The 18,176-nt window shown below is 41.7% G+C and overlaps 2 protein-coding genes and 1 non-coding gene across 12 annotated transcripts in view; 2 read left to right on the top strand and 1 right to left on the bottom strand.

The window, feature by feature from the left end:
* CTPS2 (CTP synthase 2) overlaps positions 1-18,176 on the top strand; it is a 108,946-nt gene that overhangs the window by 48,238 nt on the left and 42,532 nt on the right. The gene's annotated exons all lie outside the window — the stretch shown is intronic.
* On the bottom strand, positions 8,304-12,652 carry S100G (S100 calcium binding protein G). The gene is made up of 2 exons (XM_035711342.2): positions 12,512-12,652; positions 8,304-8,505 (listed from the first exon to the last, which is right to left on the bottom strand). Exons 1-2 carry the CDS (start codon positions 12,644-12,646, stop codon positions 8,401-8,403), a joined length of 240 nt encoding a protein of 79 aa, XP_035567235.1. The 5' UTR covers positions 12,647-12,652; the 3' UTR covers positions 8,304-8,400.
* On the top strand, positions 11,268-11,340 carry TRNAE-CUC (transfer RNA glutamic acid (anticodon CUC)). The gene has a single exon. It is a non-coding gene; the product is annotated as a tRNA-Glu (tRNA).

The following is an 18,176-nucleotide window of genomic DNA, read 5'->3' as shown; positions in this document are numbered from 1 at the left end:
TCCTAAGATAATACTTTGGGATAGGAAGTGATTTTTTGTGGGGAGGGTGGGGGGGGGTGCTAGGAAGGAATTTTACCACTAGGTGCCACTGTTAGATAGCTTTGGCAGGGTTAATTCTTGGCTGACTATTCTTTGCACTGTGTGTGTGTATGTGTGTGTGTGTGTGTGTGTGTGTGTGTGAGAGAGAGAGAGAGAGAGAGAGAGAGAGAGAGAGAGAGAGAGAACCCTTCTACTCACACATGTATTTATTTCCTTTTAAACAAATACATTGGCTAGCATGCTTGAGACACTGTGCCTCCTTGCTTTTTGTACTGATCACTCCCTGTCAGGGCACAGGGAACTTCCCCGTGCCTCCCATCATTTATTTTACCAGTCTCATACTGATGAATATTTAGGTTGTGTACATTATTTTGCTACTTTAAATCATGTTGCAAATTAGTATCCGTGTACATATGTCCTTGTGCCCCTGCATGCACACTTCTATGGGATGAGTTCCTAGAAGGGGAATTACTAAGTCTGAGGATCTGTGCATTTTGCATTTTGATAGCTTCTATACTCATAAGTGAGATGGGAACAATAAAACCTAATTGCTACTGAACATCTTTATGGCCTGCGATCAGTTTGTTAGAGAAAAATAGCCTTGAGAGGCAGCATTTGTGCTGATGGTGAGAAGTCCTATTAAGGAAAAAGGCTAAGGGAATAGAATCACCAGGCAGCAGATACCAAGCAGCCTGGGGAAATTGCTTAAACTTGAGCAAATAACAATGACTTATAGTGGGTAGTGGTCATTCTGGCCCTTCCAGCTAAAAAAGTAAATAATTTGGAAACCGGGAGCCTACTCTAAGGTATATTTGGTGTTAAAATCTGTTTCATAGGTGTGGAGGATGAAAAATAATTTTTACTCCTCCCTTCTAGGTTCTTGGCTGAGACCCCTCTTTCCCAAAAGATTAACAGAACAAAAACAAAGAATGCTTAATAACCTGTATACCTCCTGTGTACAGGGGAGAAACCCAGGAAAACTGAGTGACTCTTACAAACGGCTTAGGCCATCATGTTAAATAACCTCTCCAGCTAAAAACAAAAGAAGATGTTGGGAGTGGGGTGAGGTTAGCTGGCAAAACACAGTCAACAAAGGTATGATTGTTATGCAGATTTAAATCCACGCTTTCTCCATTCATATGAATTTCTAGAGATTTAGTCATCCTCTTCCTGGTACAGAGTAGGAGACACCCTTCCAGATGGAGATTTGTCTTTTACATATAAATGTTCTTCCAACGGTAAAGACTGGGGCATCCGGGAGAGATATCTAAGAGGAGGTATCTCTTATCCACATAAAAGGAGAAATAGGGCAGCCCCGGTGGCGCAGTGGTTTAGCGCCGCCTGCAGCCCAGGGTGTGATCCTGGAGACCTGAGATCGAGTCCCACATCAGGCTCCCTGCATGGGGCCTGCTTCTCCCTCTGCCTGTGTCTCTATGAATAAATCTTATGAATAAATCTTAAAAAAAAAGAAAAAGATTTTTCTCTAAGAGTGAAGGTACTCTGAGAGTACTCGGAGAGCGTGAATAGAATTTATTTTATTGTGCCATTTCTCTGCTTAATCCATAAGGTGAAACAGAAGGCTCTGGGAATTTGCAGGATATTTAGGGTTCTTTAAAGGTTTTTTTTTTTTTTTTAAGATTTTATTTATTTATTCATGAGAGACACAGAGAGGCAGAGACACAGGTAGAGAGGGAAGCAGGCTCCATGCAGGGAGCCCCATGTGGGACTCGATCCCAGGACTCTGGGACCATGCCCTGAGCTGAAGGCAGGCACTCAACTGCTGAGTCACCCAGGCGTCCCCGAATATTTAGGGTTCTATTAGCGAGTCTGATTTTTTGGCTTGCTTCAGAGTGGTTTACCTGCTTTCCGGACAAGGCTTGCCAGGAACACAGCTGTAGGTGACTTGCATTCTGACTCTGTATCAATCACATGGCTGCTGACGACACCCTTGACCTTGAATTTGGCTTCAGATCTCCAGTTCATGTGAAGGATAGTTCCCCGCATTGTATACTTTATATGTAGAATATTTTGGGGTTTTGGGACATATATAGGAAGAATTATCTCAATCCAATATTTAGGTATGTGGCTATGCTTCATTTTTAGCATTGTTTTTCTCTTTATTGAAAATAGTAACAGGGGATCCCTGGGTGGCTCAGCCGTTTAGCGCCTGCCTTCTGCCCAGGGCATGATTCTGGAATCCCGGGATCGAGTCCCACATTGGGTTTCCTGCGTGGAGCCTGCTTCTCCCTCTGCCTGTGTCTCTGCCCCCCCCCCCCCCTCTCTCTCTCTCATGGATAAATAAATGAAATCTTAAAAAAAAAAAAAAGAAAGAGGGATCCCTGGGTGGCGCAGCGGTTTGGCGCCTGCCTTTGGCCCAGGGCACGGTCCTGGAGACCCGGGATCGAATCCCACGTCGGGCTCCCGGTGCATGGAGCCTGCTTCTCCCTCTGCCTGTGTCTCTGCCTCTCTCTCTCTCTGACTATCATAAATAAATAAAAATTAAAAAAAAAAAAAGAAAGAAAATAGTAACTAAAAAACCCTGTATTTGTGTAAGATATAACACTCAAGGAAAGCAAAATCCGTGTTCCACCTTCATACACATCAGTACACACGTGTACACTTGGATCATAGTATTGGTAAAGAAAAGTGAGAAATTTGAAGCACTTTAAGCAGATGCAAATGGGTCTTGGAAGTTGTGATATTTGATACTATTTCAATTTTAGTTATTCTAGATATGACTTCTTTTTTACCCCTTTTTGATCCAGGGATTTTCAAAGTGAAAATTAATTTCACATCCGACAGTGGATTTGTGGAATAGTTACATATAATTAAAAGTCGATTCAGGTGAAGAGTAATTTCTGTTGTATATTAAGCATAATTAATGCATAACATTTTCCTACCTCTAGTTGAAGCTCTGTTTGAAATATTTTTTCTTCCATGTTATTTTTCAGCAACTTTATATGGAAAGCAAATTAAGAGGCATTAAAACAAACCAGACAGCCACTTAGAGTAACCTTTCAGGTGACTTTTTATTACTTTGAGACTGCTTGGCATTTAGAACATTGAGCATCTCCCAACTAACAAACAAAACGATCTCATAGAAGTCATTTGTAGCTTCATTTAGGCTAAAGAACTTTTCTTCCCATCAAAGCAGCTGTGAAGAAGATAGCTATACTATGGGTAAAATAGCCTTTTATGGACCAGTTTGGGAGCCTAATAGTCATTTAATCCTGTCTCTGTGGGGGCGGTAGGTTCAGAGTTGATATTGGCTGTTAACCATAGAAATTGCTTTGTACCTGGAGAAAGAAAAATTCTTCCAGGCATGATGGCTGGCATCTAATGGCGAGGGTATCTTCTCCACCCAAGTGGGCCTACTTTTTAAAAGGAGATAGCGCACGGTGCTTGAAATGAGCCCCCATTAGTGAATCACAAGGGTAGTCTATAATTTTAACAATAAATGACTAAATGAGTACTTCAAAGCTAATGTATTCAAAGGCTTTTGTACCTTGAGCTCAATGGGAAATGCCTTAGGAATAGGTATTTCAACCACTTGAAAGATTTTTCTGCAGTAGAAATAACTGGATGCTAGTGGAAAGAGATGATTAAAAAGAAAAAAGTCACTGTACATTTAGAGCTTGTCCACTTAAGTGCAGTCCCAAATATTGTGCATTACAAATGAAGTGCTGCCACAACCCTGCTTTAAGTTTAGTCGGGGATTCGAGACATACACTGGTGAAACATATAACCAAATATATGGGCGGTATGTGCATTATATGCACATTAATGCTAGCAGAGTTGGCAGCTGGAACTTTCTGCTGTGATAGAATGTTCTGTATTTGTGCCATCCAATATGATAGCCACTAGCCACGTGGGGCTATGGAGCACTTGAAATGTTGCTAGTGTGGCCAAGGAACTGAACTTTAAATTTTATTTATTTATTTATTTTTAAAGATTTTATTTATTTATTCATGACAGACAGAGAGAGAGAGAGGCAGAGACACAGGCAGAGGGAAAACCAGGCTCCATGGAGGGAGTGCAATGTGGGACTCGATCCCGGGTCTCCAGGATCATGCCCTGGGCTGAAGGTGGCACTAAACCATTGAGCCACCCGGGCTGCCCTATTTTATTTTATTTTTAAAGATTTTATTTATTCATTCATGAGAGACACAGAGAGAGAGAGGCAGAGACATAGGCAGAGGGAGGAGAAGCAGGCTGCATGCAGGAGCCTGATGTGGGACTCAATCCCGGGACCCCAGGATCACGCCCTGAGCCGAAGGCAGACACTTAGCCACTGAGCCACCCAGGCATCGCTAAATTTTATTAATTTTAATTGATTTGATTAATACTTAAGAATCCAGAGTTTAGAAAAAATACTGTGGGTTAGATTAAGAAGGGAAGGTTGTCAAAGGCTCGGAGACTTCATAGAGTGGAGGGGAGACATAGGCGAGGCCAGAATGTCTAAGATTTGCTCATAAAATACCACGTAGCTTGGTTGAAGCATGTGGCTCCTGTAGGGAAGTAGAGAGAAATAAGAGAGATTGGTATGGATTTGTGGGCATTCTTGAGTATCAGAGTCAAAATTAATCCTGAAGGCCCTAGGGAACCAATAAGATAATACCAGTCAACTGTGACATATTATGCAAATACCATACTCATTGCTGAAGACTTTCCAATAGAATGAGTGCTTTAGGAGAATTCAGCTGGCATGGGATTGAGAGAGATGAGACGGGAGAGAAGACTCCAGGCATGGCACTTTGTTGAGTCTTGAGGCAGCCTGCAATCTAAGGAGCTGGATCGGAGCAGGAGTTAGAGTAGAAAGATCTGGCTGCTATAGCAGCTTTATGGAATGGATCAACAAGAATTAGTGACTGGATAGTCCAGAATCATTCGTTCAGCAATATCTATTGAACCCAACCCAGGTGCCAGGTTCTGAGCTAGACTTGGGGATATATCAGTGCAAGAACAGGTAAAAATCCTTGTCCTGGTGGAGCCTGTAGTCTAGTGAGGATTGAAGTTTCATGGCTGACAAATGCTGGTACTATGTATTCAAGAGGAAATTCGAGCGAATCCTGTTTGATGTGGGAGATGAGATCGGTGTTGGAAACTAGGCCAAGAAAGCCAACGAAGTAGATGTACATACACCCGTACTACATATGACACTCCATATATTTTCACCCTCATCCTCAAATGATAATTTGTCCAAGTCAGTAAACCTCGGCCAGGTGAAGATATCTCTCCCCTGTGTTTCCTGTGTGTTGCTCCCCATCCCTTCCTTTGAGGCCTTGCTAGTTTGCCCCACTTGCCCTGGGGGCCCTCTGCCCAGCCCCAATCTCCACTCTGGGACCACTCCCCATCCTTGGCAGCCTCATTGTGGGTACCACCTCATCTACCACATTCACATCACCTTATGACTCCTATACCTTTCTACTCCCTTTCTGACCTTGGTTTATCATGGCAACCAAGGGCTTTCATGATCTGAAACCAGTGTGTACTCTTTACTTCTTATAGCTGACTTTCCACACTAAATGTAGTATGTGTATTTCTGAACTACCTTGTACTTACATGTGTGTTTACTTGGGGGGTTTTTTCTCTCTCTCTTTTTAAGAAATATTTATTTATTTAAGTGATCTCTTCACCCAATGCGGGGCTTGAACTCATGTCCCAGAGATCAAGAGTCGCATGCTCTTCCGACTGAGCCAGCTGGGTGCCCTGTGTTTTCTCTCTTTTGGATAGCCCAGTGCTGCCTCTTCCCTGTAGGTTCCCCTCAAGGCTCTTCCTACAAATCCCAGTTGGAAATACTACTTTTTTGATTAAGCCTTTCCCTGACCTGATCCCAGACTTGCCAACTTAGGAGGATCTCAGAGGTCTAGAAATTTATATCTCTTATGGCATCCTCTGTAATACCTTGCCCATAGTAGTTGCTTTATATATTTTGGAGTTGAAAGAGTTAACATATATTTACTCTGTGAGGGGCTGATTGAGAGCCAGAACACAGGCTGAAATGGGAAGCTAGCATGATCTAGATATTAGAACTTAACAAAGCACCTGCAACAAAAAATAAAACCCCAAACCATAGACTAATGTTGGTTATTAATAAAGATGTAAAAATATTTTAATTAATTTATTTGACAGAGAGAGAGAGCACAAGCAGGGGGAGCAGTAGGCAGAGAGAGAGGGAGAAGCAGACTACCCCCTGAGCAGGGAGCTCGATGTGGGGCTCAATCCCAGGATTCTGGGATCATGACCTGAGCCAAAGGCAGATGCTTAACAGACCAAGCCACTTAGGTGCCCTGAGATGTGAAAATCTTAAATAAATTATTAGAATGCCAGGACACCTGGATGACTCAGCAGTTGAGCCTCTGCCTTTGGCTCAATACATGATCCTGAAATACTAGGATTGATCCCCACAGCGGACTCCTGCATTGAGCCTGCTTCTCTTCCCTCTGCCTGTGTCTCTGCCTCTCTCTGAGTCTCTCATGAATAAATAAGTAAATAAAATCTTTAAAAAAATATTAGAATGCCTAATTTAACAGTATTAAACAATAATTGATCATGACTAGACAGCGTGTTTGTCCTGGAGATTGAATTGATTGACACATTTTATTGATCAGACAAAAGAAAGAACCCCCATATCAGCGTAGTTGCTTGGCAGGCAGTCTACAGAACCCAAGCTCTTGTTCTCACAATCTCATAACAAACTAGGAAGAGAAGATGAGTTCTTATTTTTTTTAAGCTTTTATTTATGTATTTGAGAAAGAGTACATGAGTTCAGGGAGGGTCAGAGGGAGAGTGACAAGCCGACTCCGCACTGAGGACAGAGCTTGATCTAGGGCTCGATCTCATGACCCTGAGATCATAACCTGAGACAAAATCAAGAGTTGGATGCTTACCAGACTGAGCCACCCAGGCACCTGGAGAAAGGGACTTCTTAAACCAAAGAAAGACTACCTTTTACAAACCAATATCAGGCAGTAAACTCAATGGGAAAATAGTGGGGATTCCTATTAAAACTAGGAATGAATAAAAGATGCACAGTATTGTGAGTAATAAAGTTTTTTGTTGTTGTTGTTTTGTTGTTGTTGTTGTTGTTTTAGTAATCAAGTTTTTTAAATGAGACCAACTAATGCTCTTTGGAGAATGGCATTCTCCTCCTGGCATTCTCCTGCCTTTTTGTAGATTTTTTGAATCAATACAACCTTTCAGAGAATCAATTAGATGGTCTGTTTCACAAACCATAAAAATATTCCTAACCTCTGACTCAGACATTTACTTCTCAGAAATTCTCCTAAGGAAATGTGGTGTATTGATGGAGATATGAACAGGTACTCATTATAGCATTATTTAGAAGAATAGGAAATGGCAACAATCAAAATGTCCCACAATGGGGAAATAGTTAAGACTATTATGGGTATCCCTGCAGTGGAATATAATTAGTCATTAGAAATGTTTAAGGCTTTTGATGCAATGACAATGCTCTTGTATTGAATTAGAATGATAGATTGTATTTAAACATTTCTTCGCTGTGTATAAAAATCTCCCTTGTTTCTCGGTAGTAGGGTTAGAAGTCATTTTTCTTTTTTTTCTTTTTTTGGTTAAATTCCTCTCCGACACTCCACCTCCCTCCTTCCTCCAAGCTAGACTCAGCAAGTGGAATTTGAGGGTTCACTGTTTCTCAGCTCCTAACAGTCCCAGCACCACAGGCTGTGGGAGCCGGGAGGGCCCTATGTCTTCCTGTCCCTTTTGTTTTACACATCACATGCCACAACCAAGGCCACCCCTCAGTGATGGAACAGAAGTGACTCTTGGTCCTGTAATGCTTCTACTCTATGAGAAGGTCAATGATTCAAAAAACATGGTGAGTCCTGGAGGTGACTTTAAAGACAAGTGTTGGTTTTTTGAAGGCTGCTCCTTACTAGCTGTTCACTAGAGTTGGAATCGGAAATGATGTGAGCACTGAGTGGCTGGGGAGGGAGAGTGGGAACAGGGCTATTCTGGTGGAAGGCTGGAGTAAGGGCGTTAGTTTGGCATGTCAGAATTCTTTCTAAGCCTGACACTATCTTTGCAGTCTTAGTGAAGATCATGAACTATTCTCAGCCTTTCTTAAAAAAAAAAAAAAAAAAGATATAAAATTAGATGCATTAGACTAAGGTTACTTTCAAATCTATTAAGCAATGGGGGTCAGTATTTGACAAGGAGAGACATGTCTAAGAATTTCTTTATTAACAGTGTTTGGACCTCACCACCAGATCATTATAATTGCAAGAATTAAACAGACATTAGCTATTGTGTATAGAATGGGGCCACATCCCAGGTGCTCTTCTTTTGGTGCTAGGAATGATATATTGTTTTGGTTTTTTCCCTTCACTGGGATATCTTCTTCACTAACACCTGGAATTCTTCGAAACTAACTTCTCCATCTCCATTCTTGTCCAGTTCTTGAAAGAGGTCATCTAGGGTGCTGGGACCCTGGTTTTAGGTGAGAAGGATGGGAAAGGGAAGAGGAGAGAAAATGAATCAGTTACTACTACCCATTTTCTGAAGTTAGAGACACTGAGTCTGTGTTCCAATAAGGCAGCTCTGAGGTTTTGATTACTTGCCGCTGATGGTTGGAGGTAGAAAAACCAACTTTATCTCCATGTCACCGAACTGGCCACCTGGTTTTTCCTATATCACACATTTATCTTTTAAAAAAAAAAAAAAGAGAGAGATTTTACGGGATCCCTGGGTGGCTCAGCGGATTACCGCCTGCCTTCGGCCCAGGGCCCGATCCTGGAGTCCCGGGATCGAGTCCCACGTCGGGCTCCCTGCATGGAGCCTGCTTCTCCCTCTGCCTTTGTCTCTGCCTCTCTCTCTCTCTCTCTCTCTCTCTGTCTCCCATGAATAAATAAATGAATTCTTTGAAAAAAAAAGATTTTATTTATTTCGAGAGAGAGAGAGAGAAAGCGAGAAAGAGAGCGAGCACGTGCTAGCAGGGAGGGGCAGAGGGAGAGAGAGAGAGAGAGAGAGAGAGAGAGAGAGAATCTCAGACTCCTCACTGAGAATGGAGTCCTACTCCGGGTTTGATCCCATGACCCTGAGATCATGACCTGAGCCGAAATCAAGAGTCAGAGGCTCAATCGACTGAGCCATCTAGGTGCCCCACACATTTATTATTTTAATATTGATAATGTGTATTTTAATATACAGTTGACCGTTGAACAATGCAAGGGTTACAGGCACCAACCCCCTACACAGTCAAAAATCTGAGGATGACTTTTGCCCCCCCCTCAATCTTAATGATTAAGAGCCTACTGTTGACCAGAAGCCTTCCTGATAACATATACATTTAATTAACACATATTATGTATGTTATATGTATTGAATACTGTATCTTACAATAAAGTAAGCTAGAGAAAAGTGTTATTACAGAGATCAAAGGAAGAAAAAATACACTTCTAGACTGTACTGTAAAAAATCTGTGTATAAGAGGACCCATGCAGTACAAACCCATGTTGTATAAGGGTAAACTGTAATTGGTTATTTGTGCAATCTTAAGTATTTTTCTTTATGCCTCTAAAAACATTCTTTTGGGAAGTAATCTGAGGGCTTCGCTGGACTGCTGAGGAGCCCATGACCCAAGACAGTTGAGGCTTCTTGCCCCAAAGTTTTTCCTGGGAGCTGGCTCTATGTTGGGCTCCAGGGCTGAGCCAGCATGTAACTCGAGGCAGCAGGGTGCCATGGGCTTTCTGTAGCCTGTGCATTCATTGCTCCCAACTACCTCCTGAGGGAGATCCACTTTCCAGATGAGGGAGCTCTGCTCTGAGACAGGGCCCAGAGGGCTCGAGGCTCCAACATGGACTCTAGAGCTCAAGCTCTTACCTAGGATCCACACCAGTTTTTCCCAAATCCCTGGGTTGCCACCCACCTATGCTCTGTGCAGGATGACTGGATCAGTGGTTCTCACACATTGGCATGCATCAGAGCCACCAGATCGGCTTGCTGACCTTAGTAAATACAGATTGACAGGTCCTACTCCCAGAGTTTCTGATTCACTAGGCTCAGGGTGGGGCCCGAGAATCTGTATTTCCAACAGGTTCCCAGGTGATGTTGATGCTGGTGATCCAGGACTGATCACCCTTGGAGAACCACTGCTTGAAATGTTACAAGAGATCATGTGAAGCTTGACTCCCTTTTTACTACGATAGTCCTGTAGTATCTTGAGCAGACTTAATTTTTGTCTCTGGCCTAAAACTCAAATCCTAAAGCCATTAGAGCTCTGCCTTTCAGGTAGGAATTTTTCTGCGGCCAAACAGTACCTAGGAAATTCACTGAAATAGCAATTTAGATTTTAAGTCAGCTTCAAAATTTTTTTAAAATTGTGGTAGCATTTACCTTTTTAACTGTTTTAGTACAGTTCGGTACTGTTAAGTGTGTTGACATTGTTTTACAACTGATCTCCACAACAAGATATCTTTTAACCATTAAGATTCCTGTAAAGACATTTGATACTTTGGTGTGATCAGAAGACCGAACTAAGTTAGTTACTCAGCATTTGTTGTATAAATACCAAACACTTGTCCTGAAGCATTTACAAGATTCTAAACCATACAAGGCAATGATGGAAAGAGTAGAGCTTGGAAAACCTTAGTAATCCTTATGGAAATATAATCAGGTACATGATTTTGTAAGCAGATTTTTAAAAACTTACCATTAGTCTTCCTACCTTTATTCAAATTATAAGTCATACATGCTTTTTGTAGGAAATACATAAGCCATGGGAAAATATAGAAAAATTCCCCAGTCTTAACTTTTAAAACAACTTGTTTGAGTAGACTGCCTCGGCTTTCCTATCAGATTATTATTTGTCTTTCTTTTATTATTATTATTACTTCCTATTATTATTTTTCTTCCTTTTGAAAAAATTTCAGAGTGTTTTTTAGAATTTAATCTTTCTCAGAAATCTTTGTTGTAATTTTTAATTTAATTTAATTTAATTAAAAAAAAGTCTCTTCGGGCAGCCAGGGTGGCTCAGCGGTTTAGTGCCTGCCTTCAGCCCAGGGCCTGATCCGGGAGACCAGAGATCGAGTCCCACATTGGTCTACCTGCATGGAGCCTGCTTCTCCCTTTGCTTGTGTCTCTCTGTCTCTGTCTGTGTCTCTCATGAATAAATAAATAAAATCTTTAAAAACAAACAAACAAATAAATAAATAAATAAATAAATAAAATTAAAAAGTCTCTTCATCTGGGACACCCGGCTGGCTCAGTCGGTAGAGCGCTGGACTCTCGATCTCAGGGTTGTGAGTTCAAGTCCCATGCTGGGCATAGGACTTACTTCAAAGTAAGTAAATAAAATAAAAATCAGGAAAGTTTTTTTTTTTTTTTAAAGTCTCCTTTTCTGCTAGCGCCTTTAACCATTTTTAAAAGTTATTTTATATTTTCACTGTAAGCAAATGAGAAGAGATTGGATTAAAAAGTCATTGAATTCGGCTAGTTTTCTTTTTAGTACTAAAACCAGAAACCTCAACATCTACAACCAGAAAACTCCTCACACGTCATACTGATAGAAGGGAGATTTCTGGTTAAAATCTGGGCAGCAAATGCTCTCTTCTGAAGTTACAGCTAGATGGTGAACAAGTCGGGTGAGACAGTTGCACAGTTGCTTCCATTTTGAAGATGGTTTCTAGTTGCGGAGGAGAGAAAGGGTATTAGAGCAGGGAGGATCAGCCCACCTCTCTTCCTCGAACTATTGCCTCAAGATGCACTTTGGACAATTCTGGGACGGTTTTGACAAGAAACTGTCAGGCTAAAGAGATTTTAATCCCTTCCTGGAAGTTGTTTAGAAATGCATGGCTGCCTCATTAACACAGATTTAGGTGCTTAACACAAATTAACACAAATTCAAATGCTTTTAAATGCTTTTGAAATATAAATGGATGTCGCCAGATGGCAATTTGTCAGCACAAAGTGGGTTTTCTCTACAGATTGCCTAGTAAGTGCTGGTCTTCTTGACAGATCCTACCTCTAAAGATGAAGCACGTTCAGGACCAACTAATGTTCTTTTGCACACCTCTTTGTTTTCCTAAAAGCCTGGCCCCGAGATGCTGAATCCAGGCTGTGTTTGCTTGGTGACCTGCGGGTCTTCTAGGCCTAGCTTCATAAGAGTGTGATCATGGCTTCCTTTTACTCTGGCTGGCGGGGAGAGTTCTGTGCCCGGGCTGTGGGGCATAGAAGGCTTAGCTCCTGCTTTCTAGGTGCATGCCATCTGAGACATGGCCTGCCACCAAGAAGGAAAGCACATGTTGAAGTGGCCTGAGTCAAGGGGTGCCCGCGCCTTGTTGGCCTTGGCTGCTGTGCTCTCTGCCCTGGACGGGCCTGAGCTCCCTCTGATCAGTCCTGCCTTCCTCCTCCTCTCCTGCATCCTTTCCACTCCTCTCTCCTCCCTCCCTCCCTCCTGGCCCTCGGAGGCCCGGACCCTGCAACAAGGAATACTCACTTTCAGTAAAGTAGGAAATTCTGCCTCAATCAGTAGCTTCAGCTCCGCCTTTGACAGCTGGTCTGGGTCACCTTCTTTGGCTGCGTATTTTTCAAAAATGCTCTTCAGTTCTTCGGGAGACTTTTTTACACTCATTTTGGTGTCCTGTAAATTGGGAAAGAGAGGAACTCACCAAAAAGCCGTAGTGAAGTTTTACACTGATGATTGCCCACGGTTTAGTGCCCTTGCGCTCTTTCCTTGGTGTAGTAAAAAGAATCATCTTAGTATGTTAAATGTCTGTACTTGGAGTACACCTGTTAGGAGATAGTCCCTGGAGCTCAATACTTTTATTAGTAATTGTGGCATTCTGCACTTCTTCTGGCCCTGGTCTGCATCCCTAGGCTGTGGTCTTGAAGAAAGCTGAGCACAGCTTTTAGCTTCTAAACTACTAGTAATATCTTTAGATGGCACAGACCTACTCTTTTCTCCTGATCATTATCTTTCACACCATTCTGAGCAGAAGCAGAAGAAGCACCAGGTAGTACTAAATCACACTTACCTGGTTGCCTGGCAGCAAGGCAGCTAGAAGAATCAAGTAGGAGTCTGAAGAGTTGAGCAGGATCGTGACTTTTATAGTCTTCACAGACATGCCACCCTGATTATGAAATTTTCCTTTTGTTTGCTATTTAGGGGTAATTATTAATGGTTTTTGAAACTCAAGCTTAAGACTGCATGAACCTTATAATTAAGGGCAAGAGCCAATAAATGGCCACCTCAACAGTTGCTTAATGGTTCAGAGTCCCAAGAGTAAACTTGGATTTTTTTTTCCTCCTTATATTGTATTTTCCCTCCAATGTGGCTTTATGATATTTGCTCACTGTCAGAAAGCTTAACTGTGGAGGGTTGGATATTTTTCAGTATAGGTGCAGATTTAGGCTTGAAAGAAAAAAACTTTCTTTGCATCCAGGAAAAAAATGTTTTAATGGATGGTCAATACCCTATGGTTTAAGAAATTGCAGTATGGCCATTGAAGTCCCTCTGATGTTTTGTACAGATTAGCTGCTTAAATATTAGAATACCTGAAAGAATGAACAAGCAGAAGTATCACTGAGATGCCGGCTTAAGAAGTAGGGAGAAGATACACAATAATCGGTGGTTTTATTTAGCAAAGCAAGATTACCAACTAGCACGGGGATTTTTCAGCTTTTTCATTATTTGTTGTTTCCATATCTGCTTTTTATTTCTCATTACCCCTTTCCTTACCACATATGTATATATAAATTGTTTTTATTGAAGTATAGTTGACACACAATTTTACATTAGTTTCAGGTGTACAACTTTTCCCCCCAAATATATTTTGTTGATCATTCTTAAAACTTGTGAAAACATTTGACTTACTTTTATTCAGTTGGAAATATCTCAGACTTGTGGAACTGCCAGGATTTAAAATTGGAGACTATATTTATTTCTATTGGAATGAGTTCCATGAAAGAACAAGGACATTTCCAGAGGACATTAATCTAATACGGATTGTAACTCACAATAAAGGTTTCCAGATTGACTTTAAGAGCTCTTATCAGCTTTTAAACACTTGCACGCTTCCACACTTGTACAATTTTCTCTGACCCTTCGTTGTATCATGTATATATTGAGGATTGTACCATTGGACTGTACTTTTATCTGACACTTTTCAGTTCTTAACTTCTAGGGCCTTATTTACCTTGGAGAACAAATGTGAAATCTAATAGCTTCTTAAAAACTTCCCCTGGGCAGCCCCAGTGGCTTAGCGGTTTAATGCCGCCTTCAGCTCAGGGTGTGATCCTTGGAGACCTGGGATCGAGTCCCATGTTGGGCTCCCTGCATGGAGCCTGCTTCTCCCTCTGCCTATGTCTCTGCCTTTCTCTCTCTCTCTCTCTCTCTCTCTCATGAATGAATAAATAAAATCTTAAAAAAAAAAAAAAAACTTCCCACGAGGGGCACCTGAGTGGCTCTGTCTGTTAAGTGTCTGCCTTCTGCTCAGCTCGTGATCCCAAGGGTCCTGGGATCGAGCCTTGTATCATAGACCTGCATCATGGCAGCATCAGCATCAGGCTCCCTGCTCAGTGGGGAGTCTGCTTCTCCCTCTCCCTCTGCCTCTCCCCACCACTTGTGCTGTCTCTCTTTCCCTCTCTCTGTCTCAAATAAATGAAATCTTTAAAAAACAAAATAGAACAAACAAAAAAACCACTTCCCACCTATCCTGAGCATTTGTCATTCTATATAACTTCATTGTCCTTGTATATGTTATTCTTGCTTTTATTACAGGTTTGTTGACTTTGGTATTCACCAGTATTGAATATATATGAACTCACTTCTTGGAGTAAAGATAAGCATTTTGGGTTTAGTTGTAAGATCTTTTTTTTAAAAATATTTTATTTATTTATTCATGCGAGACACACACACACACACACACACACACACACACACAGAGGCAGAGACACAGGCAGAGGGAGAAGCAGGCTCTATGCAGGGAGCCCGATGTGGGACTGGATCCTGGGTCTCCAGGATCATGCCCCGGGCTGAAGGCAGCACTAAACCGCTGAGCCACTCGGGCTGCCCTAGTTGTAAGATCTTATGCAAAAAGATTCTGATTTTGGCAATGCATTTTAATCAAGATTTTAGAGAATTTCTGGTGTTTTATACTTATGCTCTGTTTTACTTGGGAGGAAGTCAGCTTTGTTGAACAATCATAGAAAAAAATATCTTTTTCTTCTAATACCTTTTTAAAAATTTTCCAATCTACAGAAAAATTGCAAGAATAATCAGCGAATACCAACCTACCTTTTGCCCAGATTCATTGGAGAATCAGTTGCAGGCTGATTTACCCCCTAAATACCTTAGCATCTTATCTGCTAAGGACAAGGTCATTCTTCTATCCAACCACAACACCATTATCACAGACCAAATTAAAATCTCTCCAAATGTGGAAATAGCATCTTAAATCATCTGTTCTCTCAAATTACCACCTGTGGTAACATGGCAGTTGTTATATTTCTTGAGTCTATATTGAAGAGATGTTTTTAATAACTATATAATGTATAACTGTATAATTTTAATAACGGTATATTATAGGATAGATATGTGTTATGTGTAACACATGGCATGTATATATGGTGTATGTGTGTGTGTGATAGTAAGTCTAAGAGAAACATTCGGGACAGTTTTGTTTAACAGTCTTTAAGCCTACACATGTATAGTTTCAAGGAACACCTTTGATTAAAAGAGGCCCAGTGCTGGGGCACCTGGCTAACTTGGTCGGTAGAGCAAGCAACTTTTGATCTCGGGGTTGTAAGTTTGAGCCCCATGTTGGGTGTAGAGATTACTTAAAAAGAAAATCTTAAAAAAAATTTAAAAGGCCCAATGCTATTTTTTGTCAGAACTTATGCTTGTAGTAAATGCTAACAGAACTTGAAAAACAACCTGTGGGTTTTAAAATTTCACTTGCTCACCTGTGCCAGGCACATCTCTCATCTCTTATGTTTCTCTTTACCTCTGAGCTCAACTGTAAGGATAAACCTGCAGTGGGAAACACGAAATCCGCCAATAGATATTCTCATGAAACATTAACTAAAAATATATGGAGATAGGCGATAAACACAGGGTGTGTTCAAAAGAGTGCATGTTGATACCAGGGAAGGGGGAGAATGACAGGCACAAGATTGGTGATGGAAAAATGAAGAGGCAAAGGTTTTTTTATCACCTCTCCATTCAATTGCTTGATCTTTGGACAGACTTAAGTCTGGATGGCCCAGTTGGTTAAGCGTCAGACTCTTGATTTCAGCTCAGGTCATGATCTTAGGGTTATGAGATGGAGCTCCAAGTTGGGCACTGTGCTCAGTAAGGAGTCTGCTTGAGACTCTCTCCTCTCCCTCTGCCCATCCCCATGCTTATGCATTCTCTCCCTCTCTCTCTCTCTCTTTCTCGCTCTCTCAAATAAATAAATAAATCTTCCCTAAAAATTTAAAGATTCTGTGGTTACTTTGGGCCCACTCAGATAACCTAGGACAGCTTTCCCATCTCAAGAGCCTTAATTTTCTCATGTCTGCAAAGTCTCTTTTGCCAGGTTAGGTAACATATTCACAGGTTCCAAGGACTAGGGCATTGCCCTCTATGTGGGGTCCATTATTCAGCCTACCGCAAGGGCTAATTCAAAATGAATTAGTGTATTATTTGGTAGGGTGAGCATAATAGCATGGTGTTAATTATGGGTCAATAAGGAGAGCAAGAGGGTGCCCCCAAAACATGGACCCATGTGGAATGATGGGGAGAAGGCATTTTAGGAAAAGTAGTGAAGAGGCAATATATGTGGGGATGTGGGGAAGGGGACAGAAGAGCCATCGGCAATGTACCTGTCTGCCAAGGTCGAAACCTCAGGTTAGACCATGTGAGAGGAGCATAGCCGGACTGGGTTCCTGAATGAGGTAGAACCTGAATGCCATGAACGGAAGAGTGTCGATTTGATCTGCAGTGATGGAGGCTACTGTAGTTAGCAGTGGAACAAAGAATGAGTTCATACTTTATGAATATCAGTTGGTTCATACTTTGTGCACAACTTGAATGCAACTCATCAAGAATGGAAATCAGAAGCAGGCTTGAAAAAAAGCAGAAAAGACTAATGGACGGGAGGCAAGGAATGGGTCGGGGAAATCCTCATAAAGAATACTTGAGGAATATATTAGAAAGTCTGAGAAAAATCACTGTGTGTTGTCTAAGAGCCTGGAAACAGCCTGCTGGGGAGTAGGCTCCTTCAGTGTCTCCAGATGAACTGTCCAAAAGTAAGGGACATGAGGGAAGCTGACCTACCCAGGGCTGTGTCATGGTACCTCACACATTGGAATTTCATCTTTGATAAGAGAACATAACTTCCCTAGAATTTGTGGTTAAGGCATGAGGGATGCATGAACCCCGTCTTGAACCCATTACACTTTTATCGTGGGCTACAGAAACTTCAGTAAAGGTTAATTAGTGCTGTATTTATCCTTATGTGGTACTTTCACATCTAAAGCTTTATCACCACCAGTATTCGTTACTTATTGATCCTTTTTTATTTTTCTTATGCTATATGACTGGCTCTGTTCCAAGAAAGGACAGATCCATAGTGGGAATCAGAAAACAGCCAGTATTTAGGCAAAATCAGAGCAGGCCAAGGTAATCGTTTTGCAATGGAAGAGACATTTTCCTCCTAGATGCAAATGTAGGGTATTTTGGAAATGTTGGGATTAAGATGAAAGCACATTCCAGGTTTTTTGTTTTTTTTGTTTTAAACTATCCCAGAAATGATAAAGGATGTTTTGAAACTGATGTCTCTCAGACTTTTCATGGAAGGAATACCAGACACAAAGGCTTTTTCCCTAATTTTTTTGCTGAATCCGGTTGCTTATAACCCAAGAGGCAGTTATACTGCCAACTTCAGAGGTCTCGGGAGGTACCTTGGGCCCGGCTTGGCCAGAAAGGCACTGTGTTCTCTACCTTCCCCGAGCTTCCCTTCCCCGTGGGCTTGGAATCCACCAGTTTGTGTCTGGCCTGGAGGTCCTTTGACTGAGGGTCTGATGAGCATCCCCAGGTGAGGCCTCCGGAGCCAGACCAGAGAGAAGAGCAACTCTCCTGCCAGTTCTTGCTCTGCTTTTCTCCTTCTGCTGAGATTTGG

Source organism: Canis lupus, chromosome X, assembly GCF_003254725.2.
Source record: "Canis lupus dingo isolate Sandy chromosome X, ASM325472v2, whole genome shotgun sequence".
NCBI lineage: Eukaryota > Metazoa > Chordata > Mammalia > Carnivora > Canidae > Canis > Canis lupus.
The sequence above is the reverse complement of the archived record's forward strand: the minus strand, read 5'-3'. Positions and strand labels throughout refer to the sequence as shown.